Source organism: Elephas maximus, chromosome 2 (assembly GCF_024166365.1).
Source record: "Elephas maximus indicus isolate mEleMax1 chromosome 2, mEleMax1 primary haplotype, whole genome shotgun sequence".
In the NCBI taxonomy this organism is placed as follows: domain Eukaryota; kingdom Metazoa; phylum Chordata; class Mammalia; order Proboscidea; family Elephantidae; genus Elephas; species Elephas maximus.
In genome coordinates this window covers 11,673,035-11,697,316 of record NC_064820.1, presented here as the reverse complement: position 1 = coordinate 11,697,316, position 24,282 = coordinate 11,673,035, and the positions used below count along the sequence as shown (strand labels likewise).

Sequence of the window (24,282 nt, the reverse complement as noted above, 5' to 3'; positions counted from 1 at the left end):
GTGGATTGAGGCAGTGGCTGCAACAATGGGCTTAAGCATAGCAACGATTATAACCATGGTGCACGACCAGGCAGTGTTTTGTTCTGTTGTGCATAGGGTCGCTACGAATCGGAGCTGACTCTGTGGCACCTAACAACAACAGGGGCTCCGTGTAAGAAAGACCTGACTGCCTGCTTCTGTAAAGATTACAGCCAAGGAAACCCTTTGGAGCAGTTCTACTCTGTCACATGGGGGTCTCCATGAATTGGAATCTACTCCACTATAATAAGCTTTTTTTTTTTTTTTTTTTGGTATTTGCATGATGGACAATACCAGTTGTTTTACTTGTGGCCTTATTAGGGCTCTGTTGCAGGAATTTCTGAAATATGCTACCTCCCTCCTCTCTAGACCGAGGAAGCCACACACGCAAATGATGAACATCAGGCAAAGTGAATGTACTTCCACTTTTTTTCTAAGCAATCGCCGCCTTTACTCAATACAACCATTTGATATTTAAAACTCCCAATATTATCTTAAAAAAACCCTGCATCTCCAGCTTCCATCCTATCCTACAGTTCTCCAAGTAAGACTCACTGAGCAGCTACCGACAGTAAAAAGTGTGCACATTTCGCGCCTTCTCTGGGCTGCATCTACCCGCTCTGCTCGACCGATCGCGGTCTCTGGTCTGTCCGATCGCGGAGCACCTGCGCACCTCCCCGCCCCGCCCCGCGCTGGTCTTCCCAGGGCGAAATAAGTCCCGAGCGAATTGGCCCCAATAGAGGCTGTGCGCATGCGTTGGCGCTGCGGCGGCTCCGGGTCAGGGGTCAGCCGCGCAACATGGCGGCGGCGGTGACCTTCTGCCGGTTGCTGGGCCGTAGTTGCGCGGCGGCGCTGAGCCTGCCCCAGGGCGCTAGGTGTTTCGGGGTGCGGACTTCGCCGACTGGGGAGAAGATCACGCACACCGGCCAGGTAACCGCCGTGGAGGGAGGCCGAAGGGCGGTTCTCCATGTAGGGTGTCGGATCCGGTGCAGCCAGGTCTGCCACCCCGGACACCGCGGCCCGGACCCCCCCAAGCCCAGGCGAGAGGAAGCAGCCTCCGACGCGGCCTGCGGAGATGCCTGGTTCTGCAGGTCACAGGCGGATCCTCCTGCCGCCGCCCCTGGCCTTTCCCTCTCCGCCCTCTATCCTCTGACCCGTCCCTCCTGCCCCTGCCGTGGCCGGGATGCTTGCCCCTCGGGGCCCCGGACAGGGAGCTTTGTCCGGAGGCGAGCACGGCTGCGTTAGAGGAGATCAGGGTTGGCTGAGAGTGGAGCGCTAGGACTGCTTTGGGAAGGGGGGCTTAAGCTCCTTTTACTCTGCGGCTCTTCTGCTCAGATGATAACCTAACAGCACACACACACACACACACACACTTTCTCTCACACACACTGTCTCTTACACAGACATAAAAAAAAAAAAAACCCAGTGCCGTCCAGTCGATTCCGACTCATAGCGACCCTATAGGGCAGAGTAGAGCTGCTCCATAGAGTTTCCAAGGAGCGCCTGGCGGATTCGAACTGCCGACTCTTTGGTTAGCAGCCGTAGCACTTAACCACTACGCCACCAGGGTTTCTTACACACACACACAGACACACAGACACACGCACTACACGATGGCCTTGGCAAATACTAATGAAAAGGCTCTGCTTTCATGTATACCGGGATGTTATGATGTTAGTGGCATTTTGCAATTGTGTTTTCATCTTCAAGGGTCCTGTGAAGTCTAATATCAAGACTATGTTGTCCTATGGATCAGAGCCCTGGTGACGCAGTGGTTAAGAGCTCGGTCGGCAGTTCAAATCCGCCATCTGCTCCTTGGAAACCCTATGGGGCAATTCTCTGTCCTGTAGGATCGCTATGAGTCAGAATCGATTTGAGGGCAACTGGTTGAGGGGTTTATCCTATGGGTAACTGATTACTGTTTAAAAGCTTCCCATTGGAAATATGTTAACTATCAATTTAATTTTTTTAGATCAAATATTTTAATGTTTGTGCCATATTAAATAATAAGCATTAATAACTTGAGGGCCCGTTGTAGTTTATAACCCAAAAAGCATTAAACTATAATCGTAAACCAAAAGAAGAGAAAGCAAAGTGCCTGTATTGCCAAAATGTCACCTAGTAGATAAAGAGGGGAAATAAAGCTATGTGACCAGATGTGAAAGAAGGCTGGGGGTGATCTCCTATGCTTGAATGTGTCTCTCTTCCACTCCAGTTTTCTTGGATTATTTGCCAGCACTACCGCAGACTTGGTTTCTTCCAATCCAGTGTATTGCATTTTGTCATTTTAGGTAGCTTGCTGAAGATACTCCTGAGTGGACAACTATACTTTGTCCCTCATGTGTTTGACTAATCAGCAACGGCCTAAATGTTAGGAAAAACACTTTTCCATATATGTATGATTGATATTAAGTCATCTCTTTCTGAATTAGGCTGTAAAATTAACATATGACTTTTTTTTTTCAGGTTTATGATGCTGAAGATTATAGGCAAATCCGGTTTGCAGGCCGTCAAAAAGAGGTGAGTATCTAGTAAAGACAGGTAAGATTTCATAAAACTTTATATAACCAAGAAATAAAAATCAGTATATAAGATTCCATATTTAAATGAATTTTCTTAAAAATGGGATAATCCTAGAAACTCAAATTCTTTATTTCTTCAAAATGTTCAGTGTGTCTAGTTACGGGTTGTAGTTTTTCCTAGAAATATGTAGCATAATATTTTGTAAGTGTTTTTCTGTTTTAAACATAAATGGGATTGATTCTTTCTTTCATACCTGCACTTCATTTCTCTGAGACTGTCAAAGTAATTCATACCAATTTTTAAAAAATTACTTTTAGTCTCCTTTTGGGGTGCTGTTCTTAGATCTCACCAAATAAATTAGGGACTTAAATTGAAATAGCTGAACATGGGGCATGAATTACTCTTCCCTCAGTGGGTCTAACTATTGGACATCATTCACTCCCAACACCCAACCCAAGTGTGACCGCTGGAGAAAGAATTTTGGGATTGGAATCCTGCCTAAACAAACCTGTTTCTTACTTAATTCCTTTCTCTACTCCTCATGTCTCCCAGCTCCTAAGTTCTCATTCCACATCAGTTGAGGCATTTCTCCACATTTTCCTAACTTGTTTGTCCTCCACAGCCAACTTGAACCACAGAACTTCTTAAAATACTCAGCTTATTTTTCTCATTACACCTTTAAAAAACTCATAGCCATCGAGTCAATTCCGAATCATAGTGAACCTGTATGACAGAGTAGACTGCCCCATAGTGTTTCCAAGGGGCAGCTGATGGATTCAAACTGCTGACCTTTTGATTAGCAACCAAGCTCTTAACTACTGCACCACCAGGCCTCCCCATTATACCTTATTGGTTCTAGGTGCTGTTAAGTTGATTCCGACTCATAACTACCCTATGTACAACAGAACGAAACACTGCCCAGTCCTGTGCCATCCTCACAGTCATTACTTTGCTAGAGCCCATTGTTTTAGCCACTGTCAATCCATCTGGCTGAGGGTCTTCCTCTTTTTTTTTTGCTGACAGTTGAGTTTACCAAGCATGATGTCCTTCTCTAGGGATTGATCCTTCCTGATAACATGTCCAAAGTATGTGAGACAAAGTCTCAACATCCTTGCCTCTAAGAGGCAGTCTGGCTGTAGTTCTTCCAAGACAGATTTGTTTGTTCTTCTGGCAATCCATGGTACTTTCAATATTCTTCGCCTACATCATAATTCAAAGGCGTCAATCCTTCTTCAGTCTTCCTTATTCATTGTCCAGCTTTTGCATGCATATGAGACAATTAAAAACACCTGGGGTCAGGTGCACCTTAGTCCTTAAAGTAACATCTTTGCTTTTTAACACTTTAAAGAAGTCTTTTGCTGCAGATTTTCCCAATTCAATGTGTCATTTGATTTATTGACTGCTGCTTCTATGGGCATTGATTGTGGATGCCAGTAAAATGAAATTCTTGACAACTGTAGTCTTTTCTCAGTTTATCATGATATTGCTTATTGGTCCAGTTGTGAGGATTTTTGGTTTCTTTATGCTGAGGTGTAATCCATACTGATGGGTGTGACCTTTGATCTTCATCAATAAGTGTTTCAAGTCCTCTTCACTTTCAGCAAGCAAGGTTGTGTCATCTGCATAAGGCAGGTTGTTAATGAGTTTTCCTCCAATTCTTATTTATATAGTCCAGCTTCTCAGATTATTGGCTCAGCATACAGACCATCCTAGTGTCTAGTTTTTTACTTCTGTTCCTGATCTAGTGAGCATTTCTAGAGAGAGTTACATAGTCAACTTGGCTTATAAACGTATGGTTTCTAAATTCAGGTGGTTGACTGCTACGTGGTCTGGTGATTAGGTGGCAGAGAAGTTTTTATCTTGCTTGTCAACTCTTGATTATTTGGTATTCCTACTTGACTGTTGAGTTGACAAGGATCCTGAGGCCTAGTCTAGGTTTAGTGGAAAAAAGTGCCACAGTGGGTTACTGATGTTTGCCAACAGTACCATGGTGGGTGGTGGTGCGTGTGCAATAGATTAGCCTCGGTGGATTTGAAGCCGCGTGGACCCGGTGGTGTGGTGCGGGGTGTGCGTGGTGGATTCTCTCCCTGGGGGAGTGGAAGCCGTGTGGACCTGGAGGTGTGGTGTGGGGTGTGTGTGGTGGATTCTCTACCTGGGGGACTGGAAGCCGCGTGGACCCGGTGGTGTGGTGTGGGGTGTGTGTGGTGGATTCTCTCCCTGGGGGAGTGGAAGCCGTGTGGACCTGGAGGTGTGGTGTGGGGTGTGTGTGGTGGATTCTCTCCCTGGGGGAGTGGAAGCCGTGTGGACCCGGTGGTGTGGTGTGGGGTGTGTGTGGTGGATTCTCTCCCTGGGGGAGTGGAAGCCGTGTGGACCTGGTGGTGTGGTGTGGGGTGTGTGTGGTGGATTCTCTCCCTGGGAGAGTGGAAGCCGTGTGGACCTGGAGGTGTCGTGTGGGGTGTGTGTGGTGGATTCTCTCCCTGGGGGAGTGGAAGCCGTGTGGACCTGAAGGTGTCGTGTGGGGTGTGTGTGGTGGATTCTCTCCCTGGGGGAGTGGAAGCCGTGTGGACCTGGAGGTGTCGTGTGGGGTGTGTGTGGTGGATTCTCTCCCTGGTGGAGTGGAAGCCGTGTGGACCTGGAGGTGTGGTGTGGGGTGTGTGTGGTGGATTCTCTCCCTGGGGGAGTGGAAGCCGTGTGGACCTGGAGGTGTCGTGTGGGGTGTGTGTGGTGGATTCTCTCCCTGGGGGAGTGGAAGCCGTGTGGACCCGGTGGTGTGGTGTGGGGTGTGTGTGGTGGATTCTCTCCCTGGGGGAGTGGAAGCCGTGTGGACCCGGTTGTGTGGTGTGGGGTGTGTGTGGTGGATTCTCTCCCTGGTGGAGTGGAAGCCGTGTGGACCTGGAGGTGTGGTGTGGGGTGTGTGTGGTGGATTCTCTCCCTGGTGGAGTGGAAGCCGTGTGGACCCGGTGGTATGGTGTGGGGTGTGTGTGGTGGATTCTCTCCCTGGTGGAGTGGAAGCCGTGTGGACCTGGAGGTGTGGTGCGGGGTGTGTGTGGTGGATTCTCTCCCTGGGGGAGTGGAAGCCGTGTGGACCTGGAGGTGTGGTGCGGGGTGTGTGTGGTGGATTCTCTCCCTGGGGGAGTGGAAGCCGTGTGGACCCGGTGGTGTGGTGTGGGGTGTGTGTGGTGGATTCTCTCCCTGGGGGGGTGGAAGCCGTGTGGACCTGGAGGTGTGGTGTGGGGTGTGTGTGGTGGATTCTCTCCCTGGTGGAGTGGAAGCCGTGTGGACCTGGAGGTGTCGTGTGGGGTGTGTGTGGTGGATTCTCTCCCTGGGGGAGTGGAAGCCGTGTGGACCTGGAGGTGTGGTGTGGGGTGTGTGTGGTGGATTCTCTCCCTGGGGGAGTGGAAGCCATGTGGACCTGGAGGTGTGGTGCGGGGTGTGTGTGGTGGATTCTCTCCCTGGGGGAGTGGAAGCCGTGTGGACCCGGTGGTGTGGTGTGGGGTGTGTGTGGTGGATTCTCTCCCTGGGGGAGTGGAAGCCGTGTGGACCCGGTGGTGTGGTGTGGGGTGTGTGTGGTGGATTCTCTCCCTGGGGGAGTGGAAGCCGTGTGGACCTGGAGGTGTGGTGTGGGGTGTGTGTGGTGGATTCTCTCCCTGGTGGAGTGGAAGCCGTGTGGACCTGGAGGTGTCGTGTGGGGTGTGTGTGGTGGATTCTCTCCCTGGGGGAGTGGAAGCCGTGTGGACCTGGAGGTGTGGTGTGGGGTGTGTGTGGTGGATTCTCTACCTGGGGGACTGGAAGCCGCGTGGACCCGGTGGTGTGGTGTGGGGTGTGTGTGGTGGATTCTCTCCCTGGTGGAGTGGAAGCCGTGTGGACCTGGAGGTGTGGTGTGGGGTGTGTGTGGTGGATTCTCTCCCTGGGGGAGTGGAAGCCGTGTGGACCCGGTGGTGTGGTGTGGGGTGTGTGTGGTGGATTCTCTCCCTGGGGGAGTGGAAGCCGTGTGGACCCGGTGGTGTGGTGTGGGGTGTGTGTGGTGGATTCTCTCCCTGGGGGAGTGGAAGCCGTGTGGACCTGGAGGTGTCGTGTGGGGTGTGTGTGGTGGATTCTCTCCCTGGGGGAGTGGAAGCCGTGTGGACCTGGAGGTGTCGTGTGGGGTGTGTGTGGTGGATTCTCTCCCTGGGGGAGTGGAAGCCGTGTGGACCTGGAGGTGTCGTGTGGGGTGTGTGTGGTGGATTCTCTCCCTGGGGGAGTGGAAGCCGTGTGGACCTGGAGGTGTGGTGCGGGGTGTGTGTGGTGGATTCTCTCCCTGGGGGAGTGGAAGCCGTGTGGACCTGGAGGTGTGGTGTGGGGTGTGTGTGGTGGATTCTCTCCCTGGGGGAGTGGAAGCCGTGTGGACCCGGTGGTGTGGTGTGGGGTGTGTGTGGTGGATTCTCTCCCTGGGGGAGTGGAAGCCGTGTGGACCCGGTGGTGTGGTGTGGGGTGTGTGTGGTGGATTCTCTCCCTGGGGGAGTGGAAGCCGTGTGGACCTGGAGGTGTGGTGTGGGGTGTGTGTGGTGGATTCTCTCCCTGGGGGAGTGGAAGCCGTGTGGACCTGGAGGTGTGGTGTGGGGTGTGTGTGGTGGATTCTCTCCCTGGTGGAGTGGAAGCCGTGTGGACCTGGAGGTGTGGTGCGGGGTGTGTGTGGTGGATTCTCTCCCTGGGGGAGTGGAAGCCGTGTGGACCTGGAGGTGTGGTGCGGGGTGTGTGTGGTGGATTCTCTCCCTGGGGGAGTGGAAGCCGTGTGGACCTGGAGGTGTGGTGCGGGGTGTGTGTGGTGGATTCTCTCCCTGGGGGAGTGGAAGCCGTGTGGACCTGGAGGTGTGGTGTGGGGTGTGTGTGGTGGATTCTCTCCCTGGGGGAGTGGAAGCCGTGTGGACCTGGAGGTGTGGTGCGGGGTGTGTGTGGTGGATTCTCTCCCTGGGGGAGTGGAAGCTGTGTGGACCTGGCAGTCTGTTAGGCTTGGGCTTGGATTGTAGTATATGTTAATTCCTCTAAAAATCAGTTTCCCCATTTGTAAAATGGAAACTATGAGAATATTTTCTATAGAAACGTTTAGTGTTGAATGAGATAGTATATAAATATCTAATAAAGGTTTGGCCTGTAGTAAGCGCTGCTCATCTTCCTCCTCAGGAAGCCTTTTTACCTCTATTTTCATAGACTACTAGTTTTTTGCCAGTACTGCAGCTGTTCCAAGCACTTTGTCCCCCAGTGTAGCCCAGCGTTTCACAGCACGGAGTGCGCGGCATTTGGAGGAGACAGTTCCTCGGTGTACAGACTGCCCTGTGCCTCCAGTGAGACGGCAGCTCTTCAGTGAGGTTGCTGACGGGATGCTGGGAAGGTGGGAGGGATCTTCAGAGGATTGGCAGGCCCCTTCAGCCGCCTGAGTGTGGGGGTGGGAGGTCTGTCTGGCCGGATGCGGTGTCCTGGGCCCTGAGTCAGGGCGCGAGGTCTATCTGGCAGTATGCGGTATCCCGGACCTTGAGTGGAGTTGGGGAGGCCTGTAGCAGTGTACGGTGTCTTGGGCCTTGAGTGGGGGTGGGAAGGTCCGTCCGGCAGTGTGCGGTGTCCTGGGCCTTGGGTCGGGGTGGAGTTCTGTCTGACAGTGTGCTGTGTCCTGGCCTTGAGTCGGGGTAGGAGTTCTGTCCAGCAGTGTGCGGTGTCTTGGGCCTTCAGTCAGGGTGTGAGGTCTGTCCAGCAGTGTACAGTGTACAGTGTCCTGGGCCTTGAGCAGCAGTTGTTGCTGAGGCTCTGGCTGCACCCATATTCCAGCTTTGTGGGTGTCGAGATGCTGTGGCAGGGTGGTGGAGATGGCATTTGGAGCCCTGGATGGTCTTGAACTGGGCAGGCTGGGGTCAGTCCTGGGGCCTCTGGGAGTCTTTCCTGGAGGTCTTGCCCCCAGCTCACCTGCTCCACTCTGCTAATGGTTTCACAAGCACCTGGGTCTCTGTCAGAAACCCTTTGCTTAAAATTCTTAACGTGGCTCTCGTTCCTGAAGGGTATAGCAGGGAGGAATGGGGGAGGAATTTCAAAGGAAAACAAAGTTAGTGCTGGCAAGTGAAGTGAGTGAGTGAGATGGTGCTGGCAGTGTTGTCTCTATGTGACTGTCCTGACCATCAGCTCCCGGGTCTGGTCCTGCCAGGGGTCACCAGTACTCAGGCATGGCGTTGCCAAGTGCCTTTTCTTCCTCAGCATCACAGACGTCTAGGTAGCCATCTTAGTATTGTAAAGAGAAGCAGCATGCTTGTAGTACGAGAAATCGGCTTGTGCTTCGGCTTTCGTTCTTTCACCTAAATTTGGAATTAAGTTTATATTTTAAAACACTGTTGAATCTGAATTTAATCTGAAGAACAAGGAGAGCAGGTGGCTAGATAATTCAGCTGCCCTTGGGAGGAGAAACTGTCAGCATCCACCTGAGGCTCTGGCACACTGCTGACCAGAGGTGCCCAGTATGGTGTGTGGCACGCTTACAGAGGAACCGGTGGGCCTCAGGCTTAGCCAGGGCCTTCCCAAGAGAAGACATATATGCTGTACGGTATGGCCGCCAAACCCCCCGTCAAGGAAGGGACCTGAAGTCCAGGCCAAATGGTGTCCTGGGGTTGGTAGCATTCAGGGACCACCTTGAGGTGGTAGTAGATGGGGACTGACTTGGATGTAACAAGACATTGCTCTGCAGTTATAGCACCTTCGTTACTTTACAGTAACCCTGGTAAGATTAAACGCAGGTGCTCCCTTCCTCTAGGATGCAGGAGTCAGAAGAGCAGCTGAGAGGGCCCTGCCAGGTCCACCATTCTGAGTTTGGGTGGGCTTCGGCCGAGAGACGGCAGCAGATCAGCACACCCGGCCACTGGGAGCTGAGACTCCTCTGCTGAGAGGCGCATGAATTCACGCTCTGTAATCACAGCCCCTGATACATTTCCTGATGACTTGGTTAGTAACACAGGTGGAAGACTCACGTCACTTTCAAGAGCCGTCTTGATGTCCATCCATCCGTGTAGGGTTCAGCCAGGAGAAGTTGGCAGGTGTCTTGTCTGGTTGTTTTGAAGGAGCAACCCAGGTGCATGTTAGTGAGCGACTGAGAGACTGGGGAGTTGTAATTCACCTTCTGTCAGGCTCTGCACAGCTTCCTTTGCCTTCTGTGGCTTTGAGCTCGTCTGCCGGCATCCCTCCCAGAGTTGTGTCCTTGTATTGTGACTCCTAGGAAGCTCTTGGTATAAAATGAAATCTTTTAGATGAATGTGAACCGTGGGTTTTTGCTTCCTCTTGGAGGGCTGGGATCATCAGAAATAATGGTGGTAAGACAGAGTTTTATTTACCCTCCAGGATCCAGACGAAGATATTTGAAAATCAGATTTCTTAAACCCCTAGGTTCCAGAGTCCAGTGGCTTAGACAATAAGCTGTGTGCCCTGTGCTTTAATTTCGCCCCTCATGGTAGCTCCGGGACTTCTGGTTTGCTTCTGTTTCTGTCTGTGTCTTTTAATACTCTCTCTTCCTGGGCCCTGGCAAGATTAGTCACCCACCGGACTCTGTCACCCCCACAACGAGTTCAGACAAGTCAGTGCAAATAGCTCATACTGATTTTGAACCTTTTCTTGAAACTTACTTAGTTTAAAAATTAATTTAGATGAAAAGTTTAGTTTTTACTGTGCTTTAAAATTACATACATACACATGTATTGTTTTAGGTAAATGTGATTATTGGTAGTAATGTAAAAAAATCTGGTGTTTTAAATAATTGAACTAGGGCTTTTAGTCCTTTTTAAATTTATAAATTTCAATAGACGAAGTCACTTATTGAATGCTGATTGTTCTACTAGGTTACTATTTCCCTTTTGACTGGCTTTGCCATTATCTCATAGAATCATACGTGTTATGTTCCAACTTCAGTGGATTTACCCCTTAGTTTGACACAGAGAAGCAAACTTCCCTTAGGGACTGGTGTTCCCCAAGATAGATGAGTTAAAAAAGAGTAAAAATAGGCTTCTGACAAATTAATTTAAACCTAAATATGTTTATGCCCAAGTCAGCTTATCAAGAGGTAACTAAAAGGATCATTTTGTATTTTTTATGTTACTGAGATATAAAGAACTTATTTTATAGTGGTTGGACAGTTTAGAGTGTGTGACGTGCCATGTTCTTAAAAAGAGACCACATTTACAGTTAGTCGGAAGCACGCAGGAGACTGACATTCTCTCCATTAATTTCCTTACGAGTCCAGTAATGCTTTTTCTGCCTTCTTTATCCTTTCCTTTCTTAGGTGAAAGCAGCCAGATAGAGAGAGCCCTGATTGTTTTAACAGACTCAGGAGCTGATAGCAGGGTTTTTTGTGGTAACTGGGAGTGTGTTTACTATTTGGCTCTTTGTATTCCTGCAGTCGAAGCAAGTTTCAGGAACCAGACATTAATAATGGGCGGGTCATGGCCGCCCTGAAGCCGGACGGCCACAGTGACAGCAGGGCAGTCCCCGTGCCAGTCACAGGTGTCAAGGCGTCAAATGCCCTTCCTGCGAGGAGATTGCTGGGCCTCTTTAACTGCTGTGATGGGGGCCTGTGGGTTTGTTAGTGTGGCCTTTGTGACATGTTTGTCACTTCTGTAGGTGTCGTATTATTTAAACCATAAGGCTTCATTTGTATGGTGAGTTGCTTTGTCTGCAGCCGAGGTGAACAGACCATCACTCATTCCATAGCGCACTGCGAGGGGAGCAGCAAGCTGTCAACAAATGCACAGTGTTTAAAGGAGCATGTAAAACAATATTAGGATAATCCGACACAGCTTGGTGTTTTTGTTTTAATGTCGCTGCATTTTCACAGGACTCCCTATTGTGCTCTCAGTGCTAGAACTTTAAGGAAGAGCTTTACAAAATGATAGTGTCTCTAACTGACAGAGCTTTTTAAAGATAACTCAGTCTTTCCAAAGGGCTGCCCATGTGTCTGTGGCTCCAGGGCCTCAGTTTGGGTGAGAGGCGTTTGGCGTTACCCGTCTTTATGCCAGGTGAAGCCATCCCTGTGGCTGAGCACATGAAGGACACAGTGACACTTGATTGTGTGCTTTTGTCAGAGCCTTGGCTGGCTTTAGAAAAACAACTGAGGTCAACAGTGCTTCTCTAAATTATTTTCAAGATTTTCATAAAATTAAATGGCATCCCTCCCCTGTTTGCGAAGACTTACCTGTGCCTATTTTCTTATCCCCACTGAAGCACCAGGCCTGCACCAGTTGGTGGGATCCAGGCACAGAGGGCCAGACACCAGCCTGGCCCTGGTCTGCCAGGACTGTTACTGCAGTTCTCACCCACGGTTGTAAGCGCGAGCCAAGAGCATTGATTGAGCCAGACTTGCAGAGTAACCCTAGGCAGAGTTGACTATGTCTGATTGTTAGACCTGTCACTTCCCCAGTCTTGTCCACATAAGTCATCTCCTATAAGCTTGCTTTGAAGGATTTCCGTAAGGGAAGTAGTGCTGTTCTACCTTTAGCTGTATCCGTTCTGTATTGTTACGTGTACCACTTTGCATGATCCTCCGGCCTCAGAAATGGGTGGTTTTTGTGCTGTGGTCTTGCTCTTATTTCCCACTCTGGTTAGATCAATTATGTAGAAGAGATAGCTAGGTTAAAGTCATGCTATCAAGGAGAGGATGTTTGAGACAAAACCTTTGCTGCTGACAGCCAAGGAAGTGTTCAGGGGTTACCATGATTGCCAATAGATGGTTTCAAAAAGGAAAAGAACTGGGGAAGGAAAACCATACTGATTTTCTTCCTATAATTATGTAGTGCTTGGAATAGGGCACAACAGTCCTTTGGAGTAAGGGAATGGCAGTCCACAAGAGGATAATAGGTGAGCAGATCTGATATCGGGGGCTGGACATCGGGGATGGTGTAGTTGAGTTCCTTCATTGTATACATAAAGAAACTAAAGTCCCACTTATTTTGCGGTTTCCCCAGTGCTACGCTCTCTGTCCACTTGGTGTCTATCTCAGTTACACTGGTGTTACCAAGGCCAGTTCAGCGTTGGTGGGCTCATTACTAAGTCATAGCTAGTCTGCCAAGTTTGCCATAATAGGGCATCATAAGATAAAGCCTCTGCCAGGCCAGGATGTTTGAATTGCTTTTAAAATTAAACTCTATGAAGGAAGGAATAGTATAATGACTCCCTTCTCCCATGTACCCGTTGAGTTGTAACAATTATCAGCCAAGATCATTACGGAGATGACCAGGCTCGTTGCATCTCTATCAACATCCCCAGCTCCCCACCAACCCCAGGTCATTTTGAAGCAAATCTTTGACATCCTGTCTTTGAATCCAAAAGAGATGAACGTGACAGTAATACCATATCACGCCAAAAGAGCAGTCATTCCTTTAAATATCTACCCATTGCCGGTGAGTCAGTACTGACTCATATTGATGGAGTCAGAATTAAATATCTAGTCGGTGCTAAATTTTCTTTATTGTCTTTTTAGAAATATTTATATATAGTTTGTTTGACTCAGAATCCAAATAAGTTCCATCCATTGCTGTTGTTTCTTTAGTCTACAGGTTCCCTATCATGCCCCTCTCCCCCCACTCCTTCCCTGTACCCTTCTACCTCTCTTTCTTTGCTTGGAGTTTATTTATCAGAGAATCCAGGTAGTTTGTTCTGTAGTTTTCCACAGCTGGATTTTACTGGCTGCACCCCTTTAGCTTGTTTTACATGTCCTCTTATTATCTGGGTTTTTCTTAGTTGGTTCGTTTTTTGGTTTGTGCTGTGTAGATGATGCTACGTCCCTCCATGGAGAGGCACATACCGGCTGATTGATGCTGGTGGTGGTGGTGTCACATGGATGCAGGAGCCAGCTAGAAGGGGTTATTGGACACATCTTGGACCATTTGAGTACCAGAATAATCCAGGGCTGTGTTGTAAACCCTTGGAGAAACAATGAGGCCGATGATACATGAGTGCACAGGGGAGTGGGAGGGCACCGAACACGCAGGTGCGCCATGCAACGACCACGGACGTGCAGGAGAGCTGGGCGCCAACCGTGGACGCACAGGAGAGCGGGGTGCCGACCATGGACGCGCAGGAGAGTTGGGCGCTGACTGTGGATGCGCAGGAGAGCCAGGCAGCAACCGTGGATGTGCAGGAGAGCTGGACACCGACCAGGGAGAGCCAGGCGCCGACCGTGGATGCGTAGGAGAGCCAGATGTGGACCGTGGGCGTGCAGGAGAGCCGGGCGCAGACCGTGGGCATGCAGGAGAGCCGGGCGCTGACCGTGGACATCCAGGGGAGCCGGGCGCCGACCGTGGACGTGCAGGTGTACAGAGCTGGCAGGAAGACATTTCGCCACCCTCCCAGTAACACTTGGTTCAGGTGAGAATCTTCAGTGGACGCAAATCAGGAAGAAAGTATGATGAGGAGCAGGATGTTTGCAGGGTTTAAAGCGTCTCCCACAGACTGCTTATTAATTCCAGGGGAAAAGCATAGTAACTAGACGGAGAAGTCAGCCAGCCTTGACCAGGTGATGAAAATCAGATCAGCAGTGAGGAGAGGACATGTGGGCAGGTGTGAAGCCTGAGAAGGTGTGGCGTCGCTGAGCCCAGCTATGTGGAAAGAGCAGACACCCAAACGAAGAACGCTCCTTTTAAAAGGAATGAGGGGGCTGTATGCTTCAAAAACGTCAGCGTCACGAAGGACAAAGGCTGTGGAACGCTTCTGCCTTAGTCATGTAGTGCTGCTACAGCAGAAATAACACAGGCGGGGGCTTCAGGGAACAGGAGTTTCTTTTCTCAGAGTGCTTGAGGTTAAAAGTCTGAATCAGGGTCTCGGCCGTGTCTGCTCCTTCTGTGAGCCTCTCACCTGGTTTCTGGTATCTGTTGGCGATCCTTGGTGTTCCTTGGCATTCCTTCACATCACTTAGCACCTGTCTTCCCCCATGTGTGTATCTGTGTTTATTCTGGCCTTTCTATAACTAAGAAATGATTAGGTTTAGCATCCACCCTACTCCGATATGACCACATTAACAAAAGAAAAACCCTGTATCCAAACAGGGTCATACCCACAAGTACAAGGGCCAGGACTTAACACTTACTTGGGGGGACACAATTGAACCCATAGCATATTCTTATGTCGGTATTACATTTACTGAAGTTGATAACTGCATTGAGGTATGTAAGATAAGGTCCATATGAAACACACACTGAAGTATTTAAAAGGCCGTGATATACACAACTGACTCTCAAATGGTTTAAGGAAAGAAAAAGTGTGTGTAGAGAAAGTGAAAGAGGGGAGGGGAGGGGAGGGAAGAAAGGAAAGGAGAGAAAAACGGGAGAGGAGAGGAAAGGGGAAGGGAAGAGAGGAGAAGGGAGGGGAGGTATCTTAGTTCTCTCTCTAGTACCCCTATTTCTATAACAGAAATACCATAAGTGGGTGGCTTTAACAAACATTTATTTTCTCACAGTTGAGGAGGTTAGAAGTCTGAATTCAGGGTGCCAGCTCCAGGGGAAGGCTTTCTCTCTCTGTGGGCTCTGGAGGAAGGTCCTTGTCTCTTTGAGCTTCTGCTCCTGGGTGATTTTCATGTGCCTTGGCATTTCTGTCCTATGTCTGCTTTGTTGGCTTGTTTAATCTCTTCTATATCTCAGAAGAGATTGACTCAAGGTACACCCTACAATAATCCTGTCTTATTAACATAACAAAGACAGCCCATTCCCAAATGGGCTGATAACCCCAGGCCTAGGGGTTAGGGTTTACAACACATATTTTGGGGGAACAGAATTCAGTCCAAAACAAGAGGGGAAGGGAGAAGAAAGAGGATAGGGGACGGGAGTCAGTGCTAAAGCAGATGGACAGAAGGGTAACCATAAGGCAGATCCAGGTCGAGGGCAAAGTGGATCTTGTTTGTACTGTTCTGATTCTTGCAACGTTTCTGAAAGTTTGAAACTACATCCAAATGAAAAATGTGTGTGTGTGGGGGGGGGTGGTAGTGAACATGTATCTAATTATATTATGCATACATCTTGAAGGTTGTGAATGATCACATTTAAACTGTAATGTACAGAATAAGTTGGTGCTGACAGCAGATGAGTTTGTTTGAGGGGCTTGTCTACATCAAAACCAAAACCAAAAAAACCAAACCCATTGCAATCGAGTCAATTCCGACTCATAGGGACCCTATAGGACAGAGTAGAACTGCCCCGTAGGGTTTCCAAGGAGCACCTGGTGGATTCGAACTGCCTTTTCTCCTCATTGCAGGTAAATGAGAACTTTGCCATCGACTTGATCGCTGAGCAGCCCGTGAGTGAGGTAGAGAGCCGCGTGATATCATGTGATGGCGGTGGAGGAGCGCTGGGCCACCCGAGAGTGTACATAAACTTGGTACCGTGACCTTATCACTTACTTCTCTGCAAGCATGTTCTGGTCATTTGTTAGTGACCAGTGTTCACCTTCACTCCTGACCCCCCAGGCTTTCTTTCCTACTGTGTACCTGCTCAGGTAATCCTTCCATGTTCACTGAGATGGCCTGTCCATCCACCTGGTCTTGCTTTCAGAACCATACTCTGGAGCCTGAGTAAGATGACATATCTGAAGGCACTTTTCGATGGTGATGTGGCATACAGATGTGATGGTGTCACCAATACCTCCCTCTTCTCAGATGTGTAGGCCTTTCATCCCCAAGCCCTCATTTCGTAATCCTCTGTATCCATTGATAAGTCTAATATACAGGCCACAGAGAAGAAGGAGGGAACACAAGACAGGAGACCAGAGGGAAACCATGGCGTACAATCCAAATGGGAGGTGAAGGAAGTCTGCGGTAGAACATTCAGTCATAAGACAGTTGGTTCCTAGTCCTTGGTTAAGAGGACTTTGTCTTTACTCAAGGTTTCTTCATAAAAGCCATCGTTTAGCTTGGGTGCTTATCACGAGAAGGACAGTATGAAACGTGTATGTTGTGAGGCAGCTAGGCAGGAGCAGGACCCACCAAACTCCTTCTGTGTATGTCCTGGCGTACCCCAGTGGGGCTGAGCCTGGATGCCGTCACAGCCTTCTCGGGATTCTTGTAGCCCATGCGGGGGCAGTCCTTTGAGATGGACACGTGTTACAGAGCCTGAGCCTGAGGCTGGGAGGTGTCCAGGCCTCTGCCCGTGATCTCCCAGCACGTAGGGAGAACCAACATTGACACAAAGTCCATTATGAGCCTCATATTTAAAGCTGCTTGTAGTTGACATTGTATTTCAAGTTTTGTATTTACTTTTTAACCTCTAACTTTGACAAGTTTTCGGATTTGAAGTAGAATATGGAAGTATGAGATCTTTTGAATTTCTTTCAGGACAAGGAAACAAAAACCGGGACATGTGGTTACTGTGGGCTCCAGTTCAAACAGCATCATCACTAGGTGGGTGCTGCACTCCTGGTTCCCACGAGGCTGTGCGTGAGGATGCGATGTCAGAGATAAAACACAGAGATCCGAGTGCTGTAGTCAGAACTTTATTTGAATAAAGATGTTACTGTAAAGGAAGAAGGTACGTAGTTTTTGTTTTTTTTTCATAGAATGAACTTTCGAAAATGAATATTTACTTACAAATCAGAATTGAAAGCAGGCCCCACCTCTACGTGAAGCCTCTGACATACCCTTCAGAGAGGCTCTTCGATCCAGGCAGCAGCACTGGCAGCTCAAAGAATCAGGAGGGGAAGAAAGAGCAAAGATCCACATCTGTTATTTTGCAGACAGAACTGAGAGCTGCGGTGACATCCGGGGCCACAGCCTCGCTTCATCTGTCTTGAAAATTTGCACTGTTTCCCTGTTACTTACATGTGAAGTTAAGTTTCTGTCCCATCCTAATCTTGATGTTGAAACATACTGTCTTAAAATCCAAGAATTGAAGTATCTATTTGAAGGTATTAAAAGTCACATCCTGTCTCAATTTAGGGCAACCTGTGCATTTAAAAAAAGAGCAATGATTTTAATACATTATAACACAAAATATAAATAGAATAAAATCATAAGAGAAACGATAAAAGAGGCTTGGTAAAATGATCCAGAGCCCTGACATGTGGGTGAAAGTGAATTCCATGCAGAGGAAATAATGGCACAAATGGCATGAGAGGCACTAATTAACTAATGGTAGAAGAAATTCCTGGAGCTGAAGGAGAACCTGCCATGGCAAGGGCACGCCAGACTCCCTGCAAACCTAGTGAGAAAACACACAACCAGGTAAGCCCTGGTGTCAGAGAACAAATAAAAATGCAGCTCTAAGCTTCAGGTTTTGTCTAGGGAAAAGAAAACCTGAGCTTCCAGAAGAAAGAATAAGTTATAATGGGAAAGTTCTCCGCATGACACCCAGCTTTTCATCTCCAATACTGAGGGAGTAAAATAGCATCGAGAGAATAGTTAAGCATCCTGTGGACAACCACAGAAGAACTCACTGATCCTGAAAAACGCATTTATGGGAGAATTCAGAGTCTCACTCCTGTCTCCTCCTGGGGAGCGTGCCTTGAAGAAAGAGCTTTGCCCAGTGGGGCAGAGCACAGTCCTCAAGATGGGGAAGAGAAGGGTGAGAGCCATCAACAGCTAAATTTGCGTAAATTAGTCCAAACCATATGGATACACTATCCGGGAGTTTATTCTAGTTAAGGCCTCTTCAAATAGCAGCTAAATCACACAGTTTGAACACTAGGTACTAAGTACAGGTCACTTTGAGTATTCCTGGTGGCTCAGTGGTTAAGTGCTTGGCTGCTAACCAAAAGTTTGGTTTGAACCCACTAGCTATTTCGTGGAAGGAAGAGGTAGCAGTCTGCTTCCTTAAAGAATAGAGCCTTGGGAGCCCTATTGGACAGTTCACCTCTATTCTATAGGGTCACTATGAGTCAGAATCAACTTGAAGGCACACAACAATGACAAGTCCCTAGAGGCACCCCAGGCATTCAGCTTTCTTGTTTTGTGGGCTGGGGAAACCCACTGCACAGTCCGCCAGTCTCTCCTGCCACCACATCTCACTGTCTTCAGGTTACACCTCACTCGCTCTCTGTCTCCTGGGTCCAAAGGATGCACACTCTGCTCCTGGCTGTACTTCCTTGGTGATGGTGCAGTTGTGTCTCTCCCACCTCTGGGATGACTCACATCCCAGCAGGAAGACAAAACTGACCAATCCCTTTGATGGGCCACAATTGCCCTATCTGCACAGTCCCGCCCAGTCACCTGGGTGGGAGTTAGAAGACCATGACAAAAAAGGCCACACAAAAGCCATCCATCACACTGCAGGAGTGTTCTCGGAACCAGGAGGCAGACGGAGCCAGAGGGAGGTGGGCTGTTGAGGAGAGGCAGCCACATGCAGGAGACGAGGCCCAGAGCAGAGAATGGAGAAATGTCCCGCCAGCTTACAGATGGGCCCTTCTAGTTTGCTGAGAGTTTTTAATCCTGAATTTTAACAAATGCTTTTCCTTCATTTTTTTCTTTTAAATATGTGAATGTGAATTACATTGATTTTTCTAAAACCATTATCATTCTTGGATAAGCCCCACTTGGACTTGGTAAGTTATCTTTTTCATGTTGCTGCAGTTCTGTAACCAATACCTCGACTGGGACTTTTGCATCTAATAAGGCTGAGGCTTTTCTTTTAATTTCTGTTTCACGTACTATCCATTCTAGGTCTTCGTATCAAGGTTGTCTTTACCTTGAGACGGAGTTGTTACTAGCTGCTGTTAGGTCAGCCCCCAACTCACGGTGACCCCACGCAGAATGAAATGCTACCTGGTGCTGCGCCATTCCCATGGTCAGGTGGGATTGATCATTGTGACCTATAGGGTTTTCACTGGCAGATTTTTGGAAGTAGATCACCAGGCCTTTCCTCCCACTCTCTCTTCACTCAGGAACAACATGCTTATGTTCAAATAAATGGGAACAGTCTACTTTTTATGCCATTTGCATGTCTGAGAACATCCTTGGTATGATTTCAGTCATTTGAAATGTGTTGAGATTTGCTTTATGTCCTAGTGTGTGGCCAGATTCTATAAATGTTTTACATATGCTTAAAAGGAGTATAAATCCTTCCGTTGTTGGGTGCCCTGACTGAGAACAGTCTGTTGGAATCTCCCATTCTGTGTGTTTGGCTATTGTCCTCAGTTCTCTTGCTCTCTTTTTTTTTTTTTTTTTCTTTTTTAGTACATCTGAGACCGTTCTCTTAGGTACCTACAACTTAAAATGGTTATATCTTTTCACTGAATGAAACCTTTTATAGTTATGGAGTGATTCTTTTTTATTGCTAATAAAGTGTTTTCTCCTAAGGTCTATTTTGCCTGGGATTAATTTGGCTATATTATCTATATTTGGTTCGTATTTGTATTTTTTTCTTTTACCTTCAGTGTTAGTGTATCTTTATGTAGTTGGAATTTTGTTACCCATTTTAAGATTCTTTTCTGGAAATCTTTGCCTATTTTTTATTTAATGTAATTGCTGATATATTTAGGTTTAAATCTACCATCTTACCCTGTCCTGTTTGTTCCAACTGTTCTGTGTGTCTGTGCCTGGAATGACTATTTCATCATTCCATTTTTCCTCTAAATAATTGGAAGTTAATTTTTCTTCAAAACAGAAAAGTCAAATACAAACTGGGAAAAATAGTGGTAATTTGTATATATAAAAATCCCTAACATACCAAAATACAGGTCAATGTAAAAAATACACCCATGTTTGAGAGAAAATGGGCCAAAGACAGTAACAGACACACATACACACACAAAGAAATACAAAAAGCCAATGAATATATGAAAAGACGTGAAATATCTGGCATGTGCTAAACAGATGGAGAGCCTTGGTAGGGAGGGGTTGTGAAGAGGTGGCACTGTGTCCTCAAGGGAAATAGGTTATGTTCCAAGATGTAAACCCAAAACCAATTCTGACTCAGTGACCCTATAGGACAGAGCAGAACTGCCCCATAAGGTTTCCAGGGAGCAGCTGGTGGATTCAAACTGCTGACATTTTGGTAAGCAACATGAGCTCTTAGCCACCACGCCACCAGGGCTCCAAAACAGTATCTTATTTCTGGACACTTATCCTATGAAATTAATTGCCAAGTGTGAAATGGATATGCACAGGATGTTCATGAAAGGGTAGTTTTTTACAAAAACACATGTCTGATTATTAAATAGACTTTTTCCTGTTTTTACTTCATTTCAGGAGATACTGTGAAGCCGTTAGAAGTCATGGTATCGATCAGTACTTACATAAAATGTGCACATGACTTATTACGAGTTAAGGATGCGATAACAGAATACTCCATCGAGTGTCCAGTTTGTGTGGTGCTGTATCCGTAGCTCTGAATGAGCATTTATGTTGACAGAAGGCAATTCTGGGATGAGATTTGGGATGATTTTTACTACCCTTTGTGTACCTTTTGGAATTTTTATAATAAATGTATTGTCTTAAGCTGGGTTCTCTAGAGAAGCAAAACCAGTAAAGCGTGTAAATATATATAGAGAGATTTATATTGAGGAAATGGGTCACATGGTTGTAGAGGCTGGAACATCCCAAGTCCATGAGTCAGGATATAGGCTTCTTCTGATTCACTCAGTCACAGGTGCTGGTGAACCCAAGATCAACAGGTCAGAGATCAGGGCTCTTGCTCACAGCCTGAGAAGACTGATGAATCCCAAGATCAGCAGGTAAGACCGCAGGTAAGCTGCTAGCCCACATCCCAAGAACCAGACGTCAGAGGAACAGGAGCCAGCTGTAGGGCCCAATGCGAGCAAAAAGCCCACGAGCCTTGCCAGAATGTCCACTTATATTCCATACAGGCCACACGTCTAAGGCAACTCGCTTTCAACTGTTTGGCTTCTCACAGCAGATCCCGTCGTGGAGGCGATCACAGCATCTTACGACTGCCAAACCACTGAGAATCATGGCCCAGTCAAGCTGATGTACAACTTTAACCATCACATGTATCATATCATCATAAATATTCTCATATAAAATTAACATGGGGAAATAATATTCTTACCAACATAATGGATGGGGGCTTTCAGAGAAGAAAAATCTGACATCTGTTAAGTGTACCACATTCAGCTTCCTGTGCTCTTTACAAAACATGGAACTGCACTATTCACATTATGGCATCCAAAATTCACTGTCGTGATCTCTACCCTTAGCTTTTGTCATAGAAATGACATACCCTGGATACAGATTCTCAAATAAATGAGACAGCAGCCTATTCTAAAAAATAATTATCATTATTGATTAGATTTCTGGAGAATGCTAAGGAGAAACCCTGAGTCAGCAGCCCCACATTCTCTCTCCTTTGGTCAAGTGTCATCTCATTTCTCTCTTGCGTCCTTGAGGTAGAGAGCAGGGTTGGTTTGTTAACTGATATTACCATTCACCTGAAAAATTAGGTGATGTGGCCCTGTCAGTGGACTTGGCTGGTTCTTCATAGGTTTGCATCAGCAGCTAACTGGTCACCACTCCTTTCTTCCACATGAACCTGTTGCCATCAAGTCAATTCTGACTCATAGCGACCCTATTGGACAGAACAGAACTGCCCCATTGAGTTTCCAAGGAGCACCTGGTGGATTCAAACTGCCGACCTTTTGGTTAGCAGCTGTAGCTCTTAACCACTATGCCACCAGGGTTTCCTCCTCCAATTGACCTGCCTTCATTTGCCCCTTTCAATTTCATGACTACTATTGCTTGATCATGGGGGTGATGCAGGACGAGGCAGCATTTTGTTCTGTTGTACATCAGGTCGCCATGAGTTAGGGACCGACTGGACAGCAGCTAACGACAACAACAGTAGGTAACTCTGCATGGTACCTTTAACTATTTATTAGACTTACACCCCCAGACTGTAGTTCGATTGGATTTCCATCATTCACTATTAAGTGGGTTGTTTGGAAATGAGAAATTTTTCTGTAAAAACAGTGTTCTCACCCTTGCCTCCTCCTTTCTGCTTTGAAACCAGCAACCATGTGGACCTGGAGCCGTGCTCTGTAACCCTGAGAGACCCCCATCTGATGTCACAGAGCCACCACTGCAAATGCTCACCGCTGTACCATTTGGTGTGTAAATAAATAATGGAAATTACAACTGACTGGTTGATTCCCAGAGCAAACCCGAAGTGTGCTACCATAGAATTCTGTATAAATAGTACTGTCAAATCCAGGCACCACAGATCTACAGGGGGGTCTGTACCTTCATGAGGAAATTTCTTATGTGTTTCAGCTCAGAGGTTATACATTCATGATTCACATGGTGATATGGATTGAATTTTGTCCCCTCAAAAAGATGTGTTGAAGTCCTAACCCCTGTACCTGTGAATGTGACCTTGCTTGGGGAAATAGGGTCTCTTCGCATATATGTAAGCCATGCTGGAGTAGGGTGGGTCCTAGTCCTAATCCCTTGTGAGTGGTGTCTTATAAAAAAGGAGAACAGACACAATTGCCCAGAGGAAGAGCAGCCATATGACACAGCTGCAAACCAAGGGACACCAAGAAATGCCCAGGGCTGGAATCGACTTGACGGCAGTGGGTTTTTTTTTTTTTTTTTTTTTTTACCAGCAGCTGGAGGAGACAAGGAAAGACCTGGAGTAGACAGAGAGAGCGTGGCCCTGCTGGTAGCATGAATCAGACTACTAGCCTCCAGAATTATCAGAAAATAAAATCGTGTTCTTTAAAGCTACCCCCTTTGTCCTATTTTGCTATGGCACCCCTAGAAGACTAAGACACCTGGTGCCAGGAGTGGGACACGAAACTCCACTAACCCACGCTTTCTTGTTTACCTGGCCACGAGATGGGGTGATCTCCACTAGGCCTAGAGGTACGAGTAAGGGGCTTCTATTGTTTTGACTTTTTAATAGTTTCGTGCATATGTAACATTTACCTAATCCCCTGGAGGAATGTGTTAGATACATGTCAGTCCTGTAGAAAGGCTGGTGATTTACAGCAACCCACCGGGCATCTCCAGTCTTGGAGTCTGGGTGGAAACTACTAGGGAGAACAGGGTGCACGTCTCACTTTTGATTCTATTAACCCTTCACACCATACTTTCTCCAACTTGTTGCTGTTGTCAGGTGCCTTCAAGTCAGTTGCGACTTATACATAGCAACTGCATGTACACAGTGCCCAGTCCTGTGCCACTCACAAAATTGCTATTTTTGAGCCCATTGTTGCAGCCACTGTATCCATCTCGTTGAGGGCCATCTTCTTTTTCGCTGACCCTCTACTTACCAAGCATGATGTCCTTCTCCAGAGACTGTCCCTCCTGATAACATGTCCTAAATATGTGAGACAAAGTCTTGCCATCCTCTCCAAAGAGGAGCACTATGGCTATACTTATTGGCCTGTAGTTTTATTTTTTGATCTTTGTCTGGTTTTGGTATCATGGTAATACCAGCTTCACAAAATAAATCAGGAAGTGTTCCCTCTTCTATTTTTTTGAAAGAGATTGTGTAGAACTAGTGTTGAGACTTTAAATACTTGTTTGAATTTTCCAGAGAAACCATCTGGTCTTGGAAATTACTTTTTTGGGAATTTTCAGTTATGAATTCAATTTCCTTGACAGTTATATGGTTATTCAAACTATTTCATATTGGGTAAGTTGTGGTAGTTTGTGGTTTCTAGTGAGAATTACTATTTCTTTGCTAAAACTTTTCATTTTTCATTTGTTTCAATAGTGTTGCTCATTGAAGCATTTTTATCATGGCTGCTTGGAAATATTTGTCAGATAATTCTAACATCTCTGTCATCTCAGTGTTGGCACCTATT

The 24,282-nt window shown here is 47.3% G+C and overlaps 1 protein-coding gene across 1 annotated transcript; it reads left to right on the top strand.

Moving 5' to 3' along the window:
- The first annotated feature begins 784 nt into the window (after positions 1-784).
- Positions 785-19,790, top strand: NDUFS6 (NADH:ubiquinone oxidoreductase subunit S6). The gene is made up of 4 exons (XM_049861121.1): positions 785-948; positions 2,485-2,538; positions 15,784-15,906; positions 16,859-19,790. Exons 1-4 carry the CDS (start codon positions 817-819, stop codon positions 16,922-16,924), a joined length of 375 nt encoding a protein of 124 aa, XP_049717078.1. The 5' UTR covers positions 785-816; the 3' UTR covers positions 16,925-19,790.
- Positions 19,791-24,282: the final 4,492 nt, after the last annotated feature.

What these genes read in the sequence shown, in the direction of transcription:
- NDUFS6 (XM_049861121.1), top strand. Translation starts at nt 817, where the DNA reads ATGGCGGCGGCGGTGACCTTCTGCCGGTTGCTGGGCCGTAGTTGCGCG. An exon ending in TTGCAGGCCGTCAAAAAGAG is followed by an intron (nt 2,539 to 15,783) that starts GTGAGTATCTAG and finishes TCCTCATTGCAG; the next exon opens with GTAAATGAGAACTTTGCCAT. An exon ending in CGAGAGTGTACATAAACTTG is followed by an intron (nt 15,907 to 16,858) that starts GTACCGTGACCT and finishes AATTTCTTTCAG; the next exon opens with GACAAGGAAACAAAAACCGG.